Source organism: Denticeps clupeoides, chromosome 10 (assembly GCF_900700375.1).
Source record: "Denticeps clupeoides chromosome 10, fDenClu1.1, whole genome shotgun sequence".
NCBI lineage: Eukaryota > Metazoa > Chordata > Actinopteri > Clupeiformes > Denticipitidae > Denticeps > Denticeps clupeoides.
Window position 1 is genome coordinate 10894943 of NC_041716.1, and position 27083 is coordinate 10922025.

A 27083-nucleotide genomic window follows, 5' to 3' on the forward strand; every position below is an offset into this window, starting at 1 on the left:
CCGTACTGGCATCTTAGGTTCACCTCTGAATCAAAGCATCTCTCTTGCCCAAGCTGCTTCACTTACGTTAATGACTGTTAATGTTAACAGGGCGGAAAAAAAATACCTGTGACATTGCCGACAGCAAATGCATGTGTACTTAGAAGTACAGCACTTTCCCTGGTATGTACTGTGTTATGCACGATGAAACTGGAACATGCAGTCAAATCAATATTTCCAACCCCAAGACACACTCAAAATCAGACATAGATAAGCATTAGTCTAAACTAAACAGAATAAATGTTGTATACAAGCAAAATACAGCAAAAATAAAGAACACTAGAGAGAAAGCTTTTGTTGGTCCTAACACCTTCCACAGTGTTTACAGTACTGATAACAAAAGGCTCTCTGAACCCACCTCACACAGCAGCAGTCAACTGTATCTTGATGACAGACACTATGACTGTCTGTAGAGAGGATCATGGTGGAAGTGCTAGGATTCAATTTCCCTTTGGTTAATTACCTAATACATACAAAGCTTAAAAAAAATTATATATAAAAATGTAAAACACAAATGTCCATTTTCATACATTAAAACAAATAAAGCTTAAAACAAGAAGCTTAGTCTTCAACCATATAAAAACAAATAAGATAACTAGTGTAGGCACACTTGCTTGGAACAATTTTATGGCTACTTCAGGAGTGGAGAAGCAAAGAAGTTTCCTTGACCACTGAAGCCAACAGCAGACTTGCTCTTGCTGCCAAATCTGCAAATGGACAAGCATAGGCGAGACCAAGGATCAGACCAGGGACATTAAAACGGACAGGAAATGGACTCTGGTCAATAGCCGGAAGGATTAAACCAATGAATCAGTTACACAATAACTCTGGTATATGCATGAACCCTGAAGTTAAAGTTTAAATACAGTTTAAGACATTACATTGAGCTGCATTCATTTTGCATACCTTGGTTGCGCCAGTAAGGAGAATTAACTGAACAAGTGCCATGCCATAGATTCTAAAATTCCAAAGCCCCCACAAACTGTACTTTATGGAATGGAATTGATTCATTCTGTGTTCTGCATTCCATTTTATAAATTCAGAGCATGGTGGAACTCTCCGCTTTACATAATGTACTGTAAATGACCAGGTATAGTTTTTTAGCTTTACAGTGGAAAAATACTGTTACCTAGCGTTTTAATAAATTACAATTTCTGTGCTAAACAGATATTAGTTATTTAAGGCAATTAGTGAAGCCAATATGTATGCATTAAAAAAATAATGTGTTCGTAAAAGGGTGATAAATTAATACCTGGGAGTGATCTTGTTCATCACGCGATGGGACAGGGAGCTAGTAGATGGAGTTTTATTCATTTGATGTTCTGGGGTGGTAAGGGGGCCCAACATGCTCACTAGATAGGAATAGAGATCACACACATCCATGATTTTCCAGACCCAGATATTTTAAGAATGTATAATGAAAAAAATGCAAACAAATAGTTTCACTGTTACACACCTTTACTGTCTGGAGTGGCGTAACAGTTGGTATTCTCAATAACCATGTGATCAGCGTGAGCCTTGTCATTCTCAACCATCATAAACTGGCTCCAGTACTCTATTGGCAGTGAAAGAAGACGCTCAACCACCTATGGGACAAAAAGAACAAGCTCAGTATTTCGAAATAGTGAAAATACAGACAAAGACATTATTAGAGACTCCCTTGTTCTGAACCTAGTTTCAAGAGATGTCATACCTTATGCTGACGCTTAGTGTCATTCAAGATTGTCATTGGATCTGGGTCTGGTACGGCATGACCCACAATAGTGGGCCCAAAAACTCGAGCCAGGTTGACAATGTCCATCTTGTTTTCTGTGATTCGAGCAACTCTGAAAGAATTTAAAAAAAAATAAAATTAACCACCAGTTGAAGATAATCATTCCCATTACAACAACAACAACAAAAAAAATCTCTAAAAAGGTGTGTGGCCAGTCAGTCAATTTAAAGTATTTACTTCTGCAGGTGAATAATGAGGAAAGCCAGGGTGTCTCGGTTGGGTTGAGGAAGGTCACTGATAGTCTGGTACATCAGGGCAATGCTGTTGTCATCATCAGCCAGCTCTGAAACCACAAACAGCAATCCCATAAGCTTACAAGACAAATACAAAATTTATTTGTCACATACACGGTATGATATGCAGTAAAATGCTTTTGCGACTGCTATTGACCTCAATATTGCAAATATTATATATGTGTAACAGGTAGGGTGAAGGTGTGCAACAAATGTGTAAAGTGAAAATATGGGGGGATTGAGTCCAGAAGTGATTGAAAGTGCTGGAGTGTATTCAGGTTCTGCCCTATGTAGTGTTGTTGAGAGCTTGTAACAGCAGGAAAACACCAACTTCCTACTGAACTTTGCTTGCAAATGAAATTCTTTACTATATTATTACTATTCAAATCAATAATTCTTATTCAGTCACATCAGGGTGATACTATGATCTATACACTTTATAGTACCAAACATATAAAAACCACATGCTTGATGTTAGCACTCTACAAGGACAACCTCCCATATTAACCTCAAATGAATTCCAGTTTTCTTCTCCAACAGAACTCACCAGCAGCTTCCATGAAGGATCGGTTGAGACGGAAAGTGAGCAAAGGCTCTTTCAGGTTCCTGAGGAAGTCCTTCAGTAGACCAGTGATTGCATGGATGTCCTCCACCTTGCTAAGCAGGGGGACTGTTTTCCCACGCAGGAACTTCTCTTTCAGCTCTTTCACTGTGCGGTCTGCTCCAGACAGGCGGTATAGACCAGCCTATGAGAAACAAAGTTAGATTTTACTCTTCCCTGAATGGAGCATGAAAACAATTAAAGGAAGAATTCTGAAATTCACACAACACCTGCTGTGGGGGCAATTTCATTTACTATCTCTACAGATGTGCAGCAGGAGGATAATCAATAATGTATTGATTTCATACTTCCCCTCCATCTCTGACTGCACTTTTTGTAAGCATCGAGGCAACAGCTCATCAACCCACTCACCTCATGCAGGCCACGCTGCTCAATCTCATTCACACAATGCACCACCAAGGATGGAATCATGGGAGACGCAGCAGACACATAGTCAGCCAAGGTGCCCTGTACAAACAATAAAAGTACAGTGAAACTCATGAATAATCTGTTCAAAAGCATGTGTTCCTGAAACTCAAAACTTAATACATCAATTCATATTTATTGTCAGTGGTTTGAGTCACGCATATAGAAAAACAAACTGGCAGGAGAACCCTTACCTCTCCAATCTTCACAGGAGTACCCACCATACTGGGAACGCAGGGCAGGGGGCACCGCTCTCGGCATTCTGGGTGTGTCACAACACGACAGTCCTTGCACTTTAGAGAGATTTTCCCAAACTTGATCCTCTTTCCGCACGGCACACACGACTCTGGTTTAATCACCTGTGAAAAATACCCAAATCACAGCCTTACATAAACTGAACACACCAACACACCCTAAGAAAATGTTAGTTAGTTATGTACAAATGGACCGTAATCACGCGAATCAATGCTGTGTTTAAAACATCACAGAAGGCCTCCCTGCCCAAATAAAAAAGGGGGGCATTTTCGCCATTCATGGATTAAGCTGCCCAACTGCCCAGCGGCTGGGTTTCCCAAAAGCATGATGATATGTTGTAAAATCAGTTTCCCCAGACATGATGTATCATTTGACCCACCCATCATTAATCAGCACATTTAATGCCTCATTCTGATTGTTGCCTACAGATATAGCTACCATCTCATACCGTTTTGGAAACAAATTCATGCAGGCGAACCCCCCCGTTGCCAGGGGTACTGGGCTCAGCAGCGATGAGTCGCTCAGGCTGAAGGGGCTGTTTGAAGACTGGATCATCAGACTGAACAGAATCAGCGTCCCACTCTTTGGCAGCTGAGGAAAAGCAGATTCACTCTACATTTACACCATAACATAAAAGGCAAGCATTGGATAAACACCCCCCGCCCTCATTTACTAAAGTAAATTAAGTGTTTTGAGTGTTTAGACCTGCACAGTTGAACAGGTACTAACAAAAAACATGAATGGACTCTTTGATACAGGACTATGTATTGCATTGAAGTAGAATGTTGGGAAGAGAAGGCATCTTATTAAATAAAGTCTCACCAGTCTTTCTCCTGCTTCTTGTCCAGTAGGGGATAGTCTCTATAGTGGAAATAGCCTCAATGGGTCCTCCATTCGGTGTCATAGTCACTGTAGTTGTTGCCACCAGTGACTCATTAGCCTACAGGCATTAAACCATATTTTTTTTTTTTACATCAGACAAATTATAACACTCAAGGTAAGGTAAGTCAGAGCTTATAAAAAAAAAAAAAAAAAAAAATCCAGAGGATAGGCAACAAAAGGATATGACACACATTACTTTATAAATATGAAAAAAAGAAAAAGGGACCATTGAAAAGGGGGAAAAAAATGCTACAGGCAGTAGGCATTGTTGTATTGATTTCCTGATAATTACTGCTATTACCTGTCCCGAAGTGCGGCCCGTGGAGCGGGATTTCTTTGCCACGACAGGAGGACCATCTGTGTGATTTCTGGAGGAGCGCTGAAATTACAGCCATGCATCAAGATAGCCACAGCATTTAACGCTTCACAAACTCTCTTAATCTTGTCAGAAAAAATAAATAAATAAATAAATAAAAATACCCTCTTTTCACGTTTCTTTAGTCTCACGGTCCTCACTACAGAAGAATCCCAGTCCTGCAGAAAAAAAGAAGGGAAAAAAAAATAAAATAATACAAGGGATATTTAAGTATAGAAACATTAAGTATGCAGTTAGGAAAGAGAGATGAAGGTAGAACAGGGGAAGGTGGGACGGTCCTCACCAGGGAGTCATCAGTTTTGTCAAAGCTTATGTCAGACAAAATGGAACCAGACTCATCAATTGTAGTCAGCCTGTGGAAAAAGAAGAAAATGGGAAAAAAATTGAAAGCAAATAGAAGGTTTGGCAGACACAGGGCATTTCCCACCACCATAGTTTTTGCAAAGAACTTACCTTCGGCTCGTGTTCATGTTGCTGGGACCCTGGGAACGAGCATTAAGGAAGGCCAGAGCCGAACGCTGCTCTTCATTCAGCTGAATGCTGTTGCTCGAACCCTCTGAGATCAACAGCTCCCGGATCAACTGTATCTGCCGGTCCTGAATGAGAAAAGCATAAGGGAAATGAGCAACAAGTTCAAGTTAAGCTTTATCGTCATTTCTGAAACAATGTTTCTCCGGAATCATTATACTGGTATAAAATCATATTACTTGTAGAATCTATTAGGTGAATGTACAGTTCAGGCCAAAAGTTTGGACACCTTCTCATTCAATGTGTTTTCATGACTATTTACATTGGTAGATTCTCACTGAAGGCATCAAAACTCCACGTGTTCATTCATAGTTATGTACTTGACTGTGGAGACCTGGCCTCCACAGTCACCAGACCTGAACCCATTCGAGATGGTTTGGGGTGAGCTGGACCGCAGAGTGAAGGCAAAGAGGCCAACAAGTGCTAAACACCTCTGGGAACTCCTTCAAGACTGTTGGAGAACCATTTCAGGTGACGACCTCTTGAAGCTCATCGAGAGAATGCCAAGAGTGTGCAAAGCAGTAATCAGAGTAAAGGGCGGCTATTTTGAAGAAACTAGAATATAAAACATGTTTTCAGTTATTTCACCTTTTTTTTGTTAAGTACAAAACTCCACATGTGTTCATTCATAGTTGATGCCTTCAATGAGAATCTACTAATGTAAACAGTCACGACAATAAAGAAAGCACATCGAATGAGAAGGTGTGTCCAAACTTTAGGCCTCTACTGTATGTACTCTGTGTGAATTGTGACGTGATCCATACATGACTTTTCTCACGGCTAGAAGGCCTACCAGCTTCTCGCAGTCGGCTTCTGCTTTCTGCCGCCTGCGGATCTCCACGTCCACCTGGTTCCGCGCGTGTTTCAGTTTCACCTCCAGCGCCACCTTCTCAGCCTGCGCTTTAGCCAGAACTTCCTTGCAGGAGCCCAGGTCCATTTCCAGCCCCAGCCACCTCCGCCGGCACTCCTCGAAGTTCTTTGCCATCTGAAGGAACTCTGCACACGAGCAGCACAATACGTCCGATGAAACAGCGTGTTGGACACAGCGCGCTATTGACCTCCTGGACCGACACCCCCCACTACTCACGAGGCTCAATGCCTTCACTGAGGATGTCGACTTGAGCCCGCATAGTCTCAAAAAGCCCATGGAGATTCTTCACCGCGGTGTCCATGTTCTGGGGGGATTAAAGTTTACACGTCGTCATGTATTTCTAACGTGTAGCGTTATAAGTTGAATGTAAAATGTGACTAGCAGCTGATAGCCCCGCATAAATAAACCCAATATGACTCTACCTCAACATCAACCGCACGACTCCACGACACCGATAACGACCAACAAGCAGCTAACACGTTAGCCCACGTTAGTACCTGGGAACAGTACGAGCTAGTCAAATTAAACTTACCCGTAGCGCCACGTATCCAATACTATGCTTTCCGAAATGTCGTCGCAATGTCGCCGCGGCCCGGTAAACCGAGAACCTTACCACTGCAGTGTTTGCTTCATATTCCGCCAACAGAAGCGCTGCAGCCCACCACAGTGCGAGTGGCCGGTACGTTACATTCAAAATTTCCCGGGGGCCAGTAATATTCAAGATGCGCCTCCGCTTACGCGGTGACGTAGGACGCAGGGCCTAGAGGCGGCGTTAGCACCGCCTCCAAAAGAATCGATTCACAAACCCGGACCGGTTCTTTCTGTAACCTCGCGTGCAGCTTATTCGTTCATTCGGTCAAGGAATCAAACCGGTAGATGAATAAACAATAATAAATAAACAATACACGGACCACATGTTTTCTCAAAAGGCATTTCTGAGTTAGTTCTGTTCAGTGAATTTAATCTAATTCATAGGGAGGTGAGTGATCGACTCGTCCTGGATCCCCGATATCTGTCAAATCAACCAGGCCTGACTCTATTTACATAACCCACATTTCTACTGGGGTAGTAATTAATTATTTATGATGGGTGGGTGTTATCAGAGTATAAATTAGTTTCTGCAGAACACTGACACACCAGAACTGTCCCGTAGTCATTTAGTTCATTGAAAACAATAGTGAAATGTTATATAAAGTGGTTGTGTAATAGTGAAACTATATAAAGTGGTTGTGATACACAGCAGCACAGCACACGGTGCACACAGTGAAATGTGTCCTCTGCATTTAACCCATCACCCTTAGTGAGCAGTTGGCAGCCATGACAGGCGCCCGGGGAGCAGTGTGTGGGGACGGTACTTTACTCAGTGGCACATTGGCGGATTGGGATTCGAACCGCAACCTTCTAATTACAGGGCCGCTTCTTTAACTGGGGTGGTGGTAGCCTAGTGTGTAACACACTCGCCTATGAACCAGAAGACCCAGGTTCAAATCCCACTTACTACCATTGTGTCCCCGAGCAACACTTAACCCTAAGTTGCTCCAGGGGGACTGTCCCTGTAACTACTGATTGTAAGTCGCTCTGGATAAGGGCGTCTGATAAATGCTGTAAATGTAAGTGTAAATGTTTAACCACTAGGCCACCACTGCCCCAATCTCTCAAACAATCTCTCACAGAACAGATTCCAATACAAAAGGACCTGTTTAGATGGTGCTACTTGTCATGGATCCTGTAGACACTTTGATCACTCACTGTCATTAAAGCAATTTTTTAATGTGGTATTGTATTGCATATTAACTTTTACTCTTACATTTGTTAGATACGTTAAATTCTTCAGTTGGTTCTTAAGACCAGAGTACTTTTTTATTATGCAATGGCCTTGCCACCTTCAGTTATGCAGTTAAATGTAATGATCTGCACACATCTACATAACCAGGAGATTAACATGACAACTCGTGATATGGCATGCAAACAAATTGTTTGGGAAAGGGATGTCTCTTAAGGGGAGCTGGTACCAGGTTTATCTATTGTGCAAAGTGTACAAAGCTTAGTGCATGGCTATTGTAACTGTAGATCAATGGTGATGGTTGGGGAAGGATTAGGCTGCAGCCATCATCCCCACATCATCTTCATAGTCTTCATTTGATTTTTCAATGGCTGAGCAAGAAGTAACGTATTGTTTTGATTAATCTCTGAGTAGGTTAATAGCAGCGTACACACACACACACACACACACACACACACACACATTACATTTACATATATGAGAGAGAGAGAGAGAGAGAGAGAGAGAGAGAGCATGATCTGACCTGTGTTGTGATTTTAATAATGTTGCCATATCTGCTTATTCGGTTCGAAAATACATGAAATCATAGGTTTTGTGTTTTTTTTCTTAAGTAAAGACACCAGTACAACAGGACAGATGTTTAATGTGAGCCCTTTATAATCCTACAATGTTATCCTCATTTATAATAGTTTATAGATCGACATTAATAATTCTATCTAAGTAAAAACACGATTTGTTTTCAGACAAATGAATTTCCTTCGTCATTCGCGCAGTCGAAGCGCCTCTTTTTTCGACAGGTACGGCTGCTGCGTTCCTACGCGAGATCTGGCAACCCCGCTCGTAGAGCAACTTGTCGAATAAAGTGGCCGAAGCGCCCCGGGTGCAGACTCAAACCCATCAGCGGGACGGTCCGGAGCGCCTCTCTCCACGCCATCGCAGCGATGATCGCCACCACGCAGCAGAACATGACAACAGACCTGGTAAAGTAACCCTAATCCGTGTAATAACACTGTGATTATTATTGCTGCCTCCGCATCAGGCTTCTACCTGCCCGAGCAGATGTGATTCACAGGGTCTCTGTTGCCCGAATACGATTTCAATGTAAATCCCGCAATCATGCATATGAACGCAACGTGGATGTTTTATTATTATTTTTTTGTCTGCAACACGTTCGACTGCCACCTCCATACCCCAGTTGCCGCCAGCGCTCCGCCATACCGCTTAATGGTGCATGATGATGGTTCGCCCTCATGCTCGCAATCTTACTTTCTCGCCCTCTTTCTTTCTTTCTTTCTTTCTTTCTTTTTTTTTTGTAAAAACGCGGTCCTCGCCCGGCGCCCGGCGGGGAACTCTCAGGTGCCTGTGGAGGGCTGCTTTGTATTCACTGCGCCGGGCTTTTCTCCACTGCGTTTTCCTGCTGGACACCTGGCGCCCCGGCATCATCGCCAGCTCATTATTTCTACTGAACGTCATATCACTATTCCTCGCGTTGACGTGGTTGATGTCACGCGGAGATGACAATAGTCAATAATCAATCGCGCCCTGTTAATGATGGGAATTGAGAACTGAACTTGAGCGGCTGTTTTTCGCAGGATGCATCGCGAGCCGCGTGTCAGTGTTCAGGACATGGAGTTTGCGTTTAGAAAAATAGATCCAGTGGAGTTGACTGTGGGTTTTTTTTTTTTTGGTTGAGAACCAGTGTTCAGGGACCTGTTTCGGCTGCTGAACACTTGTTATTATATCACAGTGCTATTATATTATTACGCAGTGGGTATAAACCGATTTAGTCAAGTTTATAGCATTAGTGTAGCATTGCTGTGTTTTTCTTTTACTAATATTGAACTTAAGTGATCGGTAGTTTATTGAAGAATACAAAAAGTTTGTGTCTTTTTTTTACACAAATTCCATTGAGGACTAATAGAAAAAGCTGTCTGTATGTGATGGAACAGGCAGCAACGATTAAGATTATGGCCTGGCCGTAACATCTGCATTAACTGCATAAGTGAATAATCTCTGCAGCAACTGGAAATTCAGTGCCAGGTGCTGAAGATGTGATTTACACTCTGCAGGAGACCTCAGCATTTTTCTCAAACTGCAGTCCTTTAAATGAAAAGAGGAGAAAAAAAAAAACATTCATAATGGCAGCGCCATCCTGTCACCGCTGTTCACTTTGCATCTTGGAAGTGTTCCACACCAGAACGTTTCGGAAGAAACACTCTATAAAGTGCGAGCAAGTTTTGTGTGTCACGTAATGTCAGAGGCGAGCTCTCTGTAGAACCGCTGACATCCCAAAAATGTCACCGTGACAAAATGTTATTGTTGTTGTCTGAACGCGAGTTTGGGGGGGTGGGGGGTCAGAATGCCTGGAATAACTCTGAAGCTGCACAGCTATGTCCTGACAGCAGTAATGACTGCGATAAACGGTTTATTCATCAGACAAAAGGAACACAAAGCCAAATCATTCAGGAACCATATGCAGCGTAACACAATGAGATGAATTTTGCTCGCAGGCAATTCTCCGGCACCACAGTTTAGCGCCCAAGCTGCATCTACCTAAGTAATTAGTTTCCCGCTATTATGTGCCTTTTATGCCTGGTAGCAATATTGCTCTCGGTAATTCGGGCCACCATTAATAACAGCCAAGTGACAACATTTGTCAGTGCAACACAATCGCAAACACTCCCCTCTGATCATGTTTCCTCTAATTCGCGGTTTCCCCCCAAACACGCTTCCCAATTATGTTTGATGAAAAATGGTCTTGGAAAACCCGTCGGGATTTCTTTGCAATCTGCTCATCATCCGCTGTTCAGATCACCGCATAGCAGCAAGGAAAGCAATATACAGCATATTTTATTATAAGAAATATGTCATCTTTAAATTGATTAGTGATTGATATTAGAATAGTATTAAATAATGATTTGCTGTAAGGGCTTTGGTTACCATTGTCACACCCCCGTCTCAAAGGAAGGGACAAAAATAGGGTAAGCCATGAGACTGTTGGGTGAACTGAATAGTTAATTGACATAAAAGACAAATCATACAAAAGAACAAAGTAACGCACAAACCGATAAGAAAAAGCGTGATGAGGGAGGAGGTGGTGACATGTCAGGTGTGAGCCCATGACCCTCCCACTCCTGATTCCAAACCTGCACGAGAACACCATGCATTGTCCCAATCCACGTCTGTGTGTAGTTTGAATGCCTCCCTGCGAGCGTGCCGTGTTTTCGCCTTGCGTTGCGGCCAAAAGCTGCTGGGAAAAGCGGCGGCTTTGCTGCGGCCCTGGCCTGGATAAGCAAGACATCGTGACGGTTCCCTCTACACCAGGGAGACTGGGTTCATTTATGGGGGGAAAAGTAAATTACAAACACAAACAGCTCTTTTGGTATAGAATGTCAGTGATTAGGCTTTAAAGGCCTGCCTTTTCAGTGCGTTTGTGTACTCCTGCTTCAAACGCAGACTGGGTTTCCTACTTTCCGGTGAGGGGCTTTGAGGATCGGACCGTGCATTGTCTGGAGATTATGTATGGAGCACTTGCCGGCACTCATTTGGGCTTGCAGAGGCGCTCGAAAGTCTTGCCAACGCGCTCAAATTCGCAATCAGTGCAGCGCATCCAGCCTCCCTCCGTCTCCCCTTCTCATAGACCTCTCTCTGCTCAACAGACTACAAAAGCGTCAAGATCATTATCTCCCTTTTTTTTTGGGGGCACGTCAGTCTGAGCCTGCGGGGGCCGAGGATGCAATACTGAGCTGAACATTTGCATTCTTATGATTAAATCATTATGATTAGATCATGCTCACTGCAGAGAATATTACTAACCATTACTAAAACACATACACAAATATGTATAAAAAAGCCTTTATGAATATTCCACAACACAGCTTATGGTGCAGCACAGTTTTTGTGTGTTTCTGACACCCTACAGCACCCTACGCTCATTGTCTGTGCATTTGGGATCAGGATTTTTTTTCCTCTTCAGAAGGTTGCATAAACGTTGCATAAAATTGGATTGGTTGTCTTATCTCTAAATCCTATGTGGGTCTTTGGCAAAATCTTGCAGATCTGCGCCTTCCTCCTCAGCATGTGCATGTTTATGGCAGTACTTTCTGTACCTCAGAATAATGTGCAGTCAACGCATCCCATGCCCACAACGCTGTGCCCGTCTCACCGCTGTGGGAAACGGCGCAGCCACCAGCGGTTTCTGCCGTTTTGTTTCCGACTACGGAGAGGTCTGCACCGCCTGAGATCTAAGAGCCAGGTTAGCCATCCAATTTTTTAGATTAGGGAGCTTTGCCATGAGCATCCAGCGCCCATTGTGTGCTCTAATCTTTTTCACAGGCAAACGCTGCGCTGTATTTCAGGCCAAACAATGGCTCCTCGTGCAGCATCTGCTGCCTTTAGCCTGAACTGCTGTAGCTACCGCTTTTTAATAGTGATTAAACACTCGTGCTGGCTGGAGCGCAGGGAGCGGCACCCTGCCAGGCTGGTTATTGGCTGGGAACAATCAGGTGAATACAAATGGAAGCCCAGCGACTCGGAGTCAGGAACAGAAACCGAAGCCTGACAGTGGCATCTTCGGAGGAACAATATCCAGAGGGAGATTGCATGGAGATCTTTGACCAGTCACAATCATAGTGGTCATATATTTTTAAATAATTGAAATAAAGATGGCAAGACTTCACATATATATGCCAAATACATTTTGCTTTATGTTGATGATGATAGCTATACAGAAATATACAGTTAATCAAAATATGGATCCAGCTTCACTTATGTATTCAGCACATGGTCGAGGGTGAAGGGATTTTAATGAATTTTTTAAAAAAAAAAGGGATGCCCGTGTGGGCCACCATCGGTTTTTGCTGCGTATTAGACATTTTAATTTCACACCCGCTGTTACTGTGTATAGCTGGGTGGAGGAAGAGAACGTGGAGGAGGAGGTGGGAGGGGGACAGAGAAGCTGCCGGCGCTGGGTGGGAAGTATGGGCAGGGACCGGTGTGCTGCTCGTGACACGGGGCCCGGAGATGCGTTGAGTGGTAATGAGGAGAGTGGGGTGCATTCACCTGCCATCGGAGGCGCCCTGTTGGTAACGACACCTGCGAATGTAAGACAGCAGGGTGACATGTTTATTTACAGCCCCTACCGGAGACCTACCTACACCAGTCAGCCATATTAATACAATACTTTGACAATTCTGACCAATCAAGGCATGGACAGGTCCTACGCATAGATGTAATTGCATTGAGATCTTGGGATTTTGGGGGGCCATTCCTGAATCATTTTTGCAGTGTGCCAGGGTGTATTATCCTGCTGAAATTGGCCAATGCCATCAGGGATGTACGTGGTCGGAAAACAGTCTTTAGGTGGGAAGTACATGTCAGACTGATGTCCACATGCCAGAACCCACCTATTCAGAGACTCGCACTGTCTCTTCCAGCTTGCCTTCCTTTCAATAGAGCTTCCTCTATTTCACTGCATATCATATCGTGTATGACTGTGTACGTGACAAATAAAATTGGAAATTGAATTTGAATTCCCTACTTCCACCTCTTCCCCTGGTCCATGACGCACCCTGACCAAACAGTCAGGTATACCCTGTTACCAGTCATCCTTCTGGTAACAAGCCACAAGATCTTCTGCTCGGGCCAATTTGCCCCATTAAGGAGGAGAAGCTGCTTAATGTGCCTCCTCAATGCAACAAAAAGGACACACTATGCTTTTATGCACCATGAGCTAGTTTGACTTTTAGGTCACATTGCATTTCATAGACTACACATCCTGGTTAAAGTAGACCTACTAATGAATTAGGAATGACTATTTTAGAGGTGCTATGTAAGATGTAGTGTATGGGGAGTGTTTACAGAATGTCAGATTCACTAGTTCTCCTATCAGAACTCTTGAATTAAGGCACCAGGTACTTGTTTGGTTCGTTGACCTGTCAGATTTTGCTGCAAGCCATTTAACTGTCACCAGTCATCAAGCTTGCCTGCTAAAGGATAGATATATAGTGACCATATTTTTAGAAAACATGTGCACAACCAAATGCTAACTTGTGGCCAGTATTACGTTCTGTCATGTTAACATGAAACAAGATAACGTGCAACCTCCCCAATGCATGTGTGTATGTATGCTGATATAATCCACATGGCACCTTGAATAATCAGGTATTTGGTTGATAATAAAGCCACCTAATTGAGATTTTAATTGTTTTTTTTTTACACATTCACCAGATGTTTCTAAATTATGGCTTTTTATTACCAGGACCTCATTAGCTTGCCGCTTCAGTCTCCAATGATTTATTATGTGGCTTTTACAGTCTTGAAAAGAAAACATAGACTTAAGTACCCCCCTAGAGTCTCATTTATGAATTTTTCAAATTTGTATAGAATCTACACAGAGGGTTAGTGTGGCTTTGGGAGCAAATTAAATAATTGGATTGAATGTCCTCTGAAAGAATTGTCTTTATTGGGTCCAACGCCATGAGCTATGTGACTCAGTTGATGGCTGCCTGTGAAGGATCTCACACGGATCTCACTCCAGGATCCAGGATCCCTCTGTGAGGGAAGCTTCCTCACAGGGAGAAAGTTCTCCAGGGTTCTCCCCTCCCACTTTCCACCCAGAATACCCATGTTCCTTTAAAATTCTACATTCCTCAGACTAATTGTGCCTCTCTGGAATTGCCGACCTACCGTACTGATCCCCTTCATTTGGTTAGTGTTTTGCTTAGACTGCTACATGCTTGTGCCATATCCTGAGCTTTGATGGCTGCGTTCGTGTATCGGCCCTCGCAGGAACCACGGTTGATGAGGCAGGCCCACACGAAACTTGTTCCTGCATTGCACGGCTGCCTGTCCCGCTGAGTGACAGCTTCATAAGGTATTCGCCGTACTGTGACTGTGAGTCGTGAGTGTGTGGTTCATGGAGGGAAAAAAAGAAACATATGAGATTTGGAGGTGGTTCCTCAGAAGGTGTATTTTCTGGAGATATAATTTGTAATTTCTTGGGGGCTCCGTAGGTGTTTCTCTCTCGATTAATGTCAGACCTGCTCAACGTCTATAACGCTAATGTCTGTTTGGAGAGTTAAATCTGTCTCTCCGAGTGTCTGTTCACTAAAAATCTTTTTCTCTAGTTCTATAGAGAAAAGTCTCTATCCAGCTTCAGGAGACAGAGTGACCTTAATTAGGAGAGTAGTTAAGCACAATTATTGTGGCCCTTCAGTTTCTCGGCATTTTGCGGTGTGCACACCCTAATTACCAGGCTCGTTTTCATGCGCTATGATGTACTACGCAGAATGAGCACACGGTATTAATCGTGCATCCAGTAACCTGGAAGACTGAAATTGCAAACAAGCCTGCAGGGACTCACGCTCTATAGTGTCAATCTTTGGGTTGGAAGAGGAAGGCAGGGAGATGAAATACAATTAAACAGAGCAGCAGAGCTGGCCAGCCGCCCCAAGGGGAAGAGACGTTGTTCTGTGGGCGTCTCCGTTGACACGGCCGATTGGAGCTTTAATTTGACCATGTTACAGAGACGGTGCCAAGGAGATCTATTAAAGATGAGACTTTGGCAACGTTCCTCCATGGCAACCAGTCAAACTATCACATTTGTCTTTGTGTGTGTGTGTGTGTGTTTCCTCAGCAACTGTGGAACTGAGTGGATACTGGGAGACCTGAGTGAAAAAATCCCCCTTTTGATTTCTGCTAAAATTTTACCCGTATCATCAAATAAAACCAAGTTCAAAATGGCTTATTTCTTGAAAGAAATGCTTGGATGTCTTGGGTCATGGATGTCTTGCATTATTTGTGAAGAGTTTCACTTTGACAAAGTGGATCATTGTAAAATTGTAAAATCTCAAATGAAAAAGGACAGGCATACAAAACTGTAATACCGTTGGGCTGAATTTTACAAAGTCAGTGTTTTTTTGTTGTTGTAATTGTGCACCCAGTTTTACAGACACTCCTGATGTTGAAACCTAATTTTGATATGAGCACTTTGTCCCTAAAGCATGTGTTATTGTCTTTGATGAATGACCAATGTCATGCCTTAGTATAGGATGTCAGCAGACGGGACAAAGACTGTAAGCCCATGTGCTCTGATGTGATTAGTTGTTTAGTTGTGATTATCTGGCATATTTTAGGTATGCAGTGTACAATATACAAGTGCATTGTTCATCGTTAATTTTTTTTTCAGTGTAAAAATCCTTTAGCTTTCGTCTGAATTGGTTTAAAGTAATAATAAAAATAACACCAACATTCAAGAACTGCTACCATCATAGATTATTAATGCTAGGGTTTTTAAAAATGTTTAATATCAGAATTTTGTACCCATCTCTAAGCAGGTTTTATTGCATAATGTACAAGCCGACGTGCAGCAAAAGCTTCAGAATTCATGACAAGATGATCACAAGGATGAGGAGAAAGTTGTCTAGTAATGCAGAAGCCATGAGTGGTGAGAAGATGTCATAAAAGGCTACAGATTTCATCAAAACATTTCAGGCTGACTGGTGCTGATTTTAACTATAGAGCTGTCAGAGCCTCTCCCTGCAAGACACAGTTCAAGTGATCAGCATATCGTGCCAGTGCAGAGACCAGAGTCAATCTAAAAATAATTATCACATTTTGAAGGTGTCAAAATATGAATGAAAAGATTCTATTTCTTTACTATGTTCACTAATTTGGCAGAATTAAGAATTCTTAAATAACGTAATCAAAAGGTTGCCGGTTTGAATCCTGATCCACTAAGGTGCCACTGAGGTGCCACTGAGCAAAGCACCATCCCCACACACTGCTCCCCGGGCACCTGTCATGCTGCCCACTGCTCACTAAAAGTGATGGTTAAAGGCAGAGGACACATTTCATTGTGCACCGTGTGCTGTGCTGTGTATCATAATGACAATCACTTCACTTTCACTTTTTTATGTATTGACAGGAGGAGGTTTAAATCATCCAGAATGAGGAAGTGAGAGCTATCAGTTGTCAAAATGACTCCTCCCGTTTTAAACATCATTAAACTTTATCATCTGGTTTTCAGTGCTAGCAGTCCTTGTTTGAATCTGTTTATTCCTCTTGAAGACAAACTTCATGTGATGTTGGCAAGCTTGCACAAGCCATTCTATTCTACATCTATTTCTATTCAAGTGCCATGAAAAAAATCCAGTCCAATGCAGGGCATGGAGCAAAAGCACAGCTCTGGAGTGGTGACAGGGCGACGGGGGTGTGACAGTACTGCAGTGAAAACATTGACTCATGAGAACCCTCTGTTCATTCAACGACTATTACAACCATGTGGTAATGCGCAGAATGCTCTGATAGCGCCCAAGTGAATGGGTGCTATTAAATAAATGTTGCATACAGTACAGGCCAAAGTTTGGACACACCATCTCATTCAATGTGTTTTCTTTATTTTCATGACCATTTACATTAGTAGATTCTCACTGAAGGCATCAAAACTATGAATGAACACATGTGGAGTTATGTACTTAACAAAAAAAAAACTGAAAACATGTTTTATATTGTAGTTTCTTCTAAATAGCCACCCTTTGCTCTGATTACTGCTTTGAACACGCTTGGCATTCTCTCGATGAGCTTCAAGAGGTCGTCACCTGAAATGGTTTTCCAACAGTCTTGAAGGAGTTCCCAGAGGTGTTCAGAACTTGTTCGCCCCTTTGCCACCCCAGACTATCTCGATTGGGTTCAGGCCCGGTGACTGTGGAGGTACATAAGTACAAAACTCCACATGTGTTCATTCATAGTTTTGATGCCTTCAGTTCTTTATACCAATTTAAATGGCCATGAAAATAAAGAAAACACATTGAGTGAGAAGGTGTGTCCAAACTTTTGGCCTGTACTGTATATTATTCCACAGAATGAAAAGGGCTAGTAATTGAGACGTAATTGAATATTACGCTGATGTTTACTTATGCTGAACAATCTTGCTTTATTAGGTTTCTGATGCTGTGACGCTGCTCATATGCACCAGGATGGTCCTAGCCCGACACTAAATTGCACTTTGTTGTCACCGAGATCACAATTGATTTGGCTTGCTGGAATGCAGTTAATGGGATGCAGGGCGCACAGTTGACTTGAGTAAGTTTTAGTTGCTGACTGAGGCCAATGGTGCAGTACTGCCTGGGGAGAGCTGGCGACACAGGGAGCCTGAATGGAAATCCGGTGGGTGGATGTTCACATCCCACCCTAGGGGAAAGGGGGGAAGGGGTTGTTTGTGTCTTGGTGTCCCTTTTGAAGGACACAGCCGTGGACCCCTCTGCCACCATGTGATTGCACTTTAAGTCCCAGACGTATGTCAATCATTAGGACAGTGCCCCAGAAAGTGCCTCTGATAGTGGCTGACAGTGACAAATGCTACAGTCTCTTAGACCTGCGGCTTGTGGCTATTTGGCAACACGGATGTTTGGTGTGTTTGATATCTGGCTGAACTCAAACACTTGTCTGAGGTACTTTTTTAAAAAAAAAATCATATTATTAGAGCTTAAGTAAGTTAGCTTTCCAGGTTAGTACGTTAGCAGGAGTTAGTACCTCTCTGTTAATATTTTATGAGAATTTTGTTTCCCTGGTCATTAGAGTTTCCAGTTGAAAATGGAAGCTGGCTGGCTCCCTTACACACGTGGCCCATTACGACTGCCACAGGTGAAATGAGGCGGCATAAAGGGAAATTATGCTGCAGAAAATACCATCTGAAATTAACTTCTCATTTTTCATTGGAAACCCCCCCCCACCCTTTCTGCTCACTTTTTAAGGCAATCAGTGTAAATTACACTGGCTCCTGTCAGAAGTGGGTGTATTGGTTTATGCCTTAGAGGCTTGTCGCAGCAGCGTGTCTGAAAGAGCAGCCCCTACTGTGATCTGTGGAAATGAAGGAGCCCTAATGTGTTCTCGCTCAGCTGCGCAGATTGTGTTTCTGTCTCTGTGTGTTTTCTCTCACAGTTTCTTGTGTTATTTCCGTTCTTTCTCCTTCAGGACCTGGGGGGCTCAGTTGGTCCCCCGCGGAACTGGAAGGGCATTGGTATCGCCATGGTGGTCATTCTGGCCGTAATGTCCCTCGTTCTTCTCTCCGTGGTTCTGCTGACACCAGGTAAGGGCAGCAGAAGCCCCGATGGAGGAATTAAAATAAGAAGTTTCTGGGCAAGATGAACTTAATGTACCAGCATATTAAAAATACATTTCCAGTTGTAAATGGAGCGGTGGATTAATTAATTTTTACAGCACCCGTACAGTGGCTAATATGGTGACAGCAGTAAAGCTGAAATTGAACTGAAAAGAGAGTGAGGAGGGGGGCTTAACTGCTGGAAGACCTTGGTGGTGAATACGATGGTGGTAAAGTGTGATAGTGTGGAAGGAATGAAAATGTACCAGGGTGTAGAAAACAGGAAATAATTGGGAAGATGACAGACAAGACCTTTTTTTCTGCTGTATGGTCGGAAGACAATTAGATTTTTTTTTCAATTCTAGCTATTTGTCTACCAGAACACAGTGTTTACCTATAAAAAATGCAGTCAGTTTCTATGAATATGAATTTGTCTGAATCAGTCCTTTTCTATTTCAGTTTATCAATTTGGTCAATATATATATGTGTGTATATAAGTCACATATTTCCAATTACATCAAACATACATTTTTGTAATGTAGGGGAGTGCACCACACAAGTTAAACAGTGCTATGCCACAGGGGTAAAGTGATGTGGTGCAAACGCTTGACCTTTTGAAAGTAAAGGTAATTTTAATAAACAGAAAAGAAAAGGCACGATGGCCAACAAATAGAATACTGCAGTACACAGAAACAACATTAATACAGGACCAGACAAATATATAAAGGGTCCTAATGACCCCTACCTACCAGGCATTAGGGCGCAGCACCCATGTGAATAGGCTGCTCCTGACAAGCCCGGGACTGCCCAGGCATCACAAACAGGACCACGCTTATCATGCATGTAAATAACTGATTTGTCTTGGATTGTATGCAGATAAGCAATAGATTCTTAATAAAGATTGTAAAAAATGTCCATAGAATAGAGGTTTTCATATGAGGTTTTCATAGTTTACATGAGAAAGAACTGAACTGAAGCAGGTTGCTGAATGTTTCCTGCTTCTTTTTTTTTTTTAGATGAGTCCCACCTGTTACTACGATCTCGCCTCACCGTGGAGGACATTGAGAACAAAGACATCAAAGTCCACGACCCCTGTGTAGCTTGGCTGAATGGTACGGGCCGCTGGATAATGTGAAATGAACATTCTAAAACCACATTCAGGCGTTTGTTGTCTCAGTGTTTTTGCCGTCTCAAAAAACACTGGGCTGAAACTGTCATCCCCCCGGCTGGCTTTGTTTCTGATATGAACTTGTTTGTGTCACAGTACTGAAAGGATCTTTGAGTGAACAGTAAAATCTGGCAACACAGACAGCCATGGCCTCACATCAGAAGTCATTTGAAATATTCTATTCGCCAAACATTCAGTGAAATGCCATTCATGGAGCATCTAATCCAGCAGTATGAGACACTGACTGTTAAATCATGTCCCTCTTTTGTTTCAGAGAATGAGGTGGTCCTTAAAACAAGGGAAGGTCACATCCTGAGCCACGACATGTTGTCCAACCTCACATTTTCTTTACTGGACAACAGCACACTGGTGGGTATCGAACTATAGAAAAACACAGTTTTAAAATGCAGACACCGCGTCACAGTTGCAGTAATTGCGTGAAGAAAAGACATTGACTGAATTAGTTCTTAGAGGAGATCAAAAAGGATGGTTGGTTCAGTGCATCAACGGTTGATCTTTGTTGTGCTGTTATTGGAGCACCATATTGCCATTAAGTATGGACTAATTTATCCCATGTGGCAGTACAGATGAAGCCGGTAGAAGCCATTGCAGTTCTCTCTCCCAGAGTGGGGGAGTGTTTGCTTGCTGAGGGTAACGTATGGCCATATTGATTGAGTCATTTCCACGGACATCTGGACAAATGGACCGTTCAATAGGCGCCAGCTGCTGGCTGGAGGGAGAATATGGAATGATTGTTAAACACATTGCAGATGGGGTGGGATCAAAGGTGTTGATGGTTTGATATCTTCCACACCTCCAACCACCACCACTAACTCTCTGATTTGGCTCCCATTTGTGCTCGCATGCCATGCAGCTTCAAAGAGAATTGCTGAGCGAGAGCATCACTTTGAACGCTGCCTCGCTGTGACATGCGAAGACTTATGTGGGTCACTGACTGTGTGTGCCAGCTGAGATGCTGTTGGCAAGAAATTCCATCGTGCTGCAATCAAAACCATGCATTATTTTTATTTTTTTTGTTTGCTTTGTAGACCACGTGTTGCTTTTTAGATTTAACTTTTGATTCACATTTGGTAAATGGGACATTTTTTTTTCATTTTGATTCTCTATTCTGTTTTTTACTCTTTCTACTTTTTACCTCTTTCTACCTTTTACCGGGTTTTAAATTGTATTTGTACTGGTGTTACAAAGGTTTTAAATTAAACTTGTCTAAACCTGCAGAAACATTTGCAAATTATGCTATAAATGTTTTGTATATAGACGATTTAAACAAGACCTCTGCTTTCTGTATGAATTTCACTAGTTGCTTGGGTGCAAATCAGAATTATTACCTGTGAATATGGAATGTGTTATGAGTTTTTCTCAATTCATGTGCTGCATTTCCTCCAAGGCTGCACCAAAGTTCATCAAAGCTGCTCCTTTTCATGTGGACCAAGTCCAAGATTTTGTGATAGTTGGTAATAATGAAATAATAAGAAATTGTCTGTAGGCTAGACAGTCTAATTTAACAGTGCCCAAGGGATCTGGCCTAAGAAGGCATAGTCTGAATAGACCATGTCCTGTTAAAAAATATAGCTCCTGAAATGATACATGCCTAGGGTGCCATTTTTCTCCAAGCACTGGCTTTATGTTTCTTCCCTATTGAACTTTGCTGCCATCAAAATGTGTAGATTTGTACTGTGACATGAAGCCATGTTAAATTGAAAGGGTCCTTCCTTGATCCTTGTTTCGTGATGTTTTTCACATTAATTGGCTTCCAGGTTCCATGGGAATCAGACAAACTACATGCAATAGTTCAATAGTATTTGCTTATTTACCCGACTTTATGTTCCTTTCCTGATTTCTAGGATCTGAGAGACATGAAGTTCCAGGTATCCGCTGATAGAAGGTTTATACTGCTGGCATATGACATCCATCCGGTGAGATTAAGAGGTGTTTTGATTCACTCATGTTCAAGTTCAACATCACATGAAGACTTGCATACGGATGACTTTTTCTTCAGTAAAATATGCTACAGTTCCCGTTGACTTATGACTGGGGATAGTGGTGACAGGAACAGTGGAGCTCTCCGGTGCCACTCCACTCCCTGGAGGGATTTTCTTTTCCGATGGCCGAAGGATGGGAACAGACAGTGGCACGTGGCTTTTTCAATTTTGCAGCAGTACCAAAACTGCAGGGGAGAGAGGCAAAGACCAAGCTAATAGAGCACAGGCTCAGTCAGAAGATCGTTCTAAACCCTGCTGGGTGTTGGGTGGTGTCTGATTAGAGATGGTGAGGAGGGATGTTGCAGCTGGTTCTGCGACATTTAGCAGAAAATATTTGGATTAAGGGATGAGAAGCCAGCAGGCCACATCACAGAAACTAAATGGGCTGGGGAATTGGGGCTGCCCAGGCGAGGTTGATGGGGATAAGCTGCGAGGTTGTGAACAGCCATCGATAGATTGAACAGTCTGATGTAGATCGATTCAAGGACAAGAACCATGATGGAGGTATTTGGGTGGTAAAGTGTGTTTTCAGCTGCATTATAATAACTGGCAGAGAGAGGCAGCCAGAATGTTTGAAGCATACAAATGCAGGGGAGGACATTAACGCGCACAGTACACTCTATCACACAGCATTTACTGGAGTAGTTATCCCCGTGCTGACCCTCCAACTCTGTAAATAACGGCCCGATTAATACATTGTGCCTCTGCCCCGAAGACGGAGGATAGTCTAATGCAACAGTAATGTAAGTGGAGGAAAGCAGGGGGTGCAGGACCGCTGCTCGTTTCTGCTCGAAAAAAAAAAAAGCCTATTGCAGAAACATTGCTGTCTGCTGTCATCCCACCAGCCTTTTAGATTTCCCGTTGGCGAGGATGCTTCTGAAGGTGTATTCTCAGTGTGAGGTGCAGCGTCTTGCCTCTTCCAAATCTTCTCTGAGTTCCAGTTGATTTGTTTTGCTTGAAGATTCCTGTCACGTCTGCCTAGGGTCTTCAGTGTTTTAGAGTTGAGTGTTTTGTTTTGTGTATATGTGTGTCTATTTTAATAGCCCTTTAGGGACCAGTTAGGGTTTGGTTTAGGCCAAGTGCCCAACATTTTATAAAGTATGAGTATTTCCTGTTCATCCATAACATTAACATGTAATATTGAGTAGGTTGCCTTTTTGCCACCAAAACAGCCCTGACCTGTCCTCCACCGTGCTGTGGTGGACGAAGTACATAAACCATGTACTTGAGTTAAAGTAGAGATACGCAATGTAAAATTTTACTCAAGTAAACAAGTTCTCCCTTTAAAATAACTCCTGTGACATAGTACAAAAGTATTTGCCTTCAAATGTAAAGTAAAAGTACAATTATTTATTATTGTTCTATTATTAATTTTTAATAGAACTCTTGCTAAATCAACTAATTTTATGAGAAAAGACAGTCAACTTTAACAGACTGTCTCTCATTTGTCTGATATTCATTAAAAGATCATAAACACAAAACATTAAAAGCAATCCATTTCCATTAGATTAAAGGGTTTGAGAACGTTTAGTTACAAACCTGGCCAAGTCAGATCTATTATAACAGGAATTGATGTTTGCACCAATCAACAGGTATGCTTGGTCAGCAACAATATTTAGGTATGTTGAACATGTCAGAGTAACATCCACATGAATGCAGGACCCAATGTTTCCCATCAGAACATTGCCCAAACAAACACAAGCAACCCACTAGTGAGTTTTCACTTCTGCAAGGGTGTTAAAAGGTGTTGTTGTCTCTTAGTACCTTTGAGTATACAGTGCATCTCAAAAGTATTGACAGCACATCGCTTTTTCCACTTTTTGTTATGTTACAGCCTTATTCAAAAATAGATTAAATGCATTTACCCCATGAATTCTACACACAATACCCCATGATGACAAAGTGAATGAAGTTTACTTGGTTTTGGCAAATTTGTTAAAAATGAAAAAATTGAGAAAGCACACGCACAAGTATTCACAGCCTGGCGTTACTCAAGGACATTCTCAGAGTTGTCCTGAAGCCACTGCTTTGATATCTTGGCTTAGGGTCATTTCCTGCTGAAAGATGAACCGTCGGCCCAATTCAAGTGTGTTCTGGAGCAGGTTTTCTTTCAGGATGTCACTGTACATTGCTGCAGTCAACTTTCCCTCTATCCTGACTAGTCTCCCAGCTTCTGTAGCTGAAAAACATCCACACTGCATGATCCTGCCACCACCATGCTTCACTGTAGGGATGGTAATGGCCTGGTGTTGAGCGTTGCCTGGTTTCCACAAACGTGACGCCTGACATTCACAGCAAAGAGTTAAATTTTTGTCTCATCAGACCAGAGAATTTTGTTTCTCGTGCTCTGAGAGTCCTTCAGACTGAAGAGTGGCTTCCATCTGGCCTGATTGGTGGATTGTTGCAGAGCAGTTGTCCTTCTAGAAGGTTCTCCTTTGTCCACAGAGGACCTCTGGAGCTACTTACAGACTGACCATCGAATTCTTGGTCATCTCTCTTACTAAAGCCGTTTCTTCCTCCGTTTTGGTGGCCGGTCAACTCTAGGAAGAGTCCTGGTGGATTTGAACTTCTTCAAAGTAGCAGACTTTTTTCTGCAGCCTTTCCCAAATTTGAACCTCCAGACAATTCTGTCTCGGAAGTCTACAGACAATTCCTTTAACGTCATGCTTGGTTTGTGCTCTGACATGAACTGTCAACTGTGGGACAGGTGTTTCTATATAAGGACAAATCATGTCTGATCAACTGGTTTTTCCACAGGTGAACCCATATTAAGCGGCAGAAACCTCTCAAGAATGATCAAGTGAAACAGGATGCATCTGAGCTAAATTTTTAGCTTCAAGGCTGTGAATATGTGCTTTCGCAGTTTTTTTTGTTTTAATACATTTGTAAACTTAATAAAGTATAATAAATAAAGTCGACATTTTTCAAATTGTAATTATGGGGTGCTGTGTGCAGAATTCTGAGTAAAAAATGAATTCAACTAATTTTGTAATAATGCTGTGAATGACTTCCAGATGCACTGTATGGTTCTCTATAGTATGTCCTCACTACAGTATGAAAATATATAGTTTATGTATGGGCCTTTTAGTGTGCTTTGGACCAATGCAATTGTTCTGTGGTTCTTTATTTTTGTGTGTGTGTGTTTGTATGTGTGTGAATGTCTGGGACTCTTGGAATGTGTATTTATGTGTTCATTTGTCTCAGAGAAAGGGGCTGAATTGTAATGTGGCCGCCAAGTGTGTGTCTCATAAATCCTCACCCCCTCCTGCCAGCAAGCTCAGCCAGTCTCACTGGTACTGCAGCCATTTGAAGCTATGTGCTCTGCTTCTGTAGAGAGCTGAGACCCTGCGTCAGTGCGACTCTTAATATAATTCTGCCTGTAATGATCCACTCGATAATACAATATTGGACAACACAGTTGTGCCCACGCTGTACTAGCTCCTTGCTCATCCTTTCTCATTGGGGAACATGTCAGTGACTGCAGCGTAAACAGCATCCTGTTCAATCTAGCTTCCTGTCTCCTCCTGCCTCACCTCATGCTGCCTCACTTCAAATCAATTCAGTTCAATTCAGTTTACATTTTCCGGCATTTTTTATTAATAATACTGGTACACAATAATCTAAAAAGATACTCCAGTTTAAATCGAAAAATCAGCACCTGCTCTGCAAAAATGTAAAAGTAGCAAGAAAAAATCTGCTGAACTCTTTTTATCTTGTTTTCTTGTTAATTTTTTACCCTTTCCAATGACTCCAATGCGTATGACGCACCTTGGTGAGTTATGGTTGCCTGTCAAGTCTGTAAATCTATGAAGGTCAGATTCACCATCTTTTTTCTCCATCGGTGGAAAGAACACTACGACTGGAATATGATATAGGTTATGGTAGCAGTCATGATTACATCTCTGAAAAAGTACTACAAACAATAAAGTTCAAAGAAATTAATGTAAATATACTACTACATAACATCTAACTATATAAAAACACACATGCATGTGCACACTCACACACGTACAGTACAGGCCAAAAGTTTGGACACACCTTCTCATTCAATGTGTTTTCTTTATTTTCATGACCATTTACATTGGTATAAAGAACTGAAAACATGTTTTATATTCTAGTTTCTTTGCTCTGATTACTGCTTTGCACACTCTTGGCATTCTCTCGATGAGCTTCAAGAGGTCGTCACCTGAAATGGTTCTCCAACAGTCTTGAAGGAGTTCCCAGAGGTGTTTAGCACTTGTTGGCCCCTTTGCCTTCACTCTGCGGTCCAGCTCACCCCAAACCATCTGGATTGGGTTCAGGTCCGGTGACTGTGGAGACCAGGTCTCCACTTTTTGTTAAGTACATAACTCCACGTGTGTTCATTCATAGTTTTGATGCCTTCAGTGAGAATCTACCAAAGTAAATGGTCATGAAAATAAAGAAAACACATTGAATGAGAGGGTGCGTCCAAACTTTTGGCCTGTACTGTATATATAACAATTAATTATTAATACTGTAACAAACTGTATGATCCTGTATGATCCTCCTAGTAGTCACAACATTAAAACACGTGAACTAAATTCGTTGACTGTTAAGGCATGTGAGTATGTGTTCATGTCAGTTCATGAACATGCAGGAACAAAGGCAGGAGTCGTGATCTCAGCAGCTTTAAGAAGTCTAGGTTTTCTAGATTTTTGCAGCAAAGCTTGTGTGTGTGTGTGTGTGTGTGTGTGTGTAAAACAATCACTTCCTCTTTTCCTTCAGGTTTACAACTGTAATTTATGAAACTCACATCCCCGTGGCAATACAGAATCCTACAGAAAGACGTCCTTTCAAGCTTTTTTGCATCTATTTATCTTTGCTTCTCTTCTTTTTCTTATCCGTCTGTGCCACAATTGATTTCAATTGTACAAGGGTGATCTGAAGGAATCTGTAGATATCGTCTTTTTATTCCCTATACCTGCTCTGTTTCTCTACTTCATTGAGGCAGACTGTGCTCATAGCAAACTGCTACCATCAGCAGAAAATCCTGAGAGATGGAAGAAGAAAGAGGGAAGAAGA

General features: G+C 42.3%; 2 protein-coding genes across 5 annotated transcripts in view; one reads left to right on the forward strand and one right to left on the reverse strand.

The window, feature by feature from the left end:
• Positions 1-6: 6 nt before the first annotated feature.
• racgap1 (Rac GTPase activating protein 1) lies at positions 7-6652 on the reverse strand. Of its 2 annotated transcripts, XM_028994192.1 has the most exons (18): positions 6599-6652; positions 6408-6482; positions 6202-6289; positions 5908-6110; positions 5040-5182; positions 4870-4939; positions 4691-4744; positions 4512-4589; positions 4151-4268; positions 3777-3919; positions 3268-3432; positions 3020-3115; positions 2594-2792; positions 1991-2096; positions 1733-1865; positions 1496-1625; positions 1292-1391; positions 7-746 (listed from the first exon to the last, which is right to left on the reverse strand). In XM_028994192.1, exons 3-18 carry the CDS (start codon positions 6284-6286, stop codon positions 671-673), a joined length of 1899 nt encoding a protein of 632 aa, XP_028850025.1. In that variant the 5' UTR covers positions 6287-6289; positions 6408-6482; positions 6599-6652; the 3' UTR covers positions 7-670. The 2 variants fall into 2 exon arrangements, with proteins under 2 accessions (XP_028850025.1, XP_028850024.1); XM_028994191.1 differs by lacking the exon at positions 6408-6482 and having other exon boundaries at positions 6518-6635.
• A 1933-nt stretch (positions 6653-8585) lies between these two features.
• LOC114798090 (inactive dipeptidyl peptidase 10) overlaps positions 8586-27083 on the forward strand; it is a 33822-nt gene continuing 15324 nt past the window's right edge. Inside the window, exons 1-5 of one of the 3 annotated variants that reach the window (XM_028993482.1) lie at positions 8586-8748; positions 18743-18857; positions 19886-19981; positions 20312-20406; positions 21903-21974. In XM_028993482.1, coding sequence (XP_028849315.1) covers positions 8710-8748; positions 18743-18857; positions 19886-19981; positions 20312-20406; positions 21903-21974 — 417 coding nt within the window. In that variant the 5' untranslated portion in view covers positions 8586-8709. Of the gene's footprint in view, positions 8749-18742; positions 18858-19885; positions 19982-20311; positions 20407-21902; positions 21975-27083 lie in introns of those variants that run through there. The other 2 variants (XM_028993483.1, XM_028993484.1) reach the window with 2 other exon arrangements.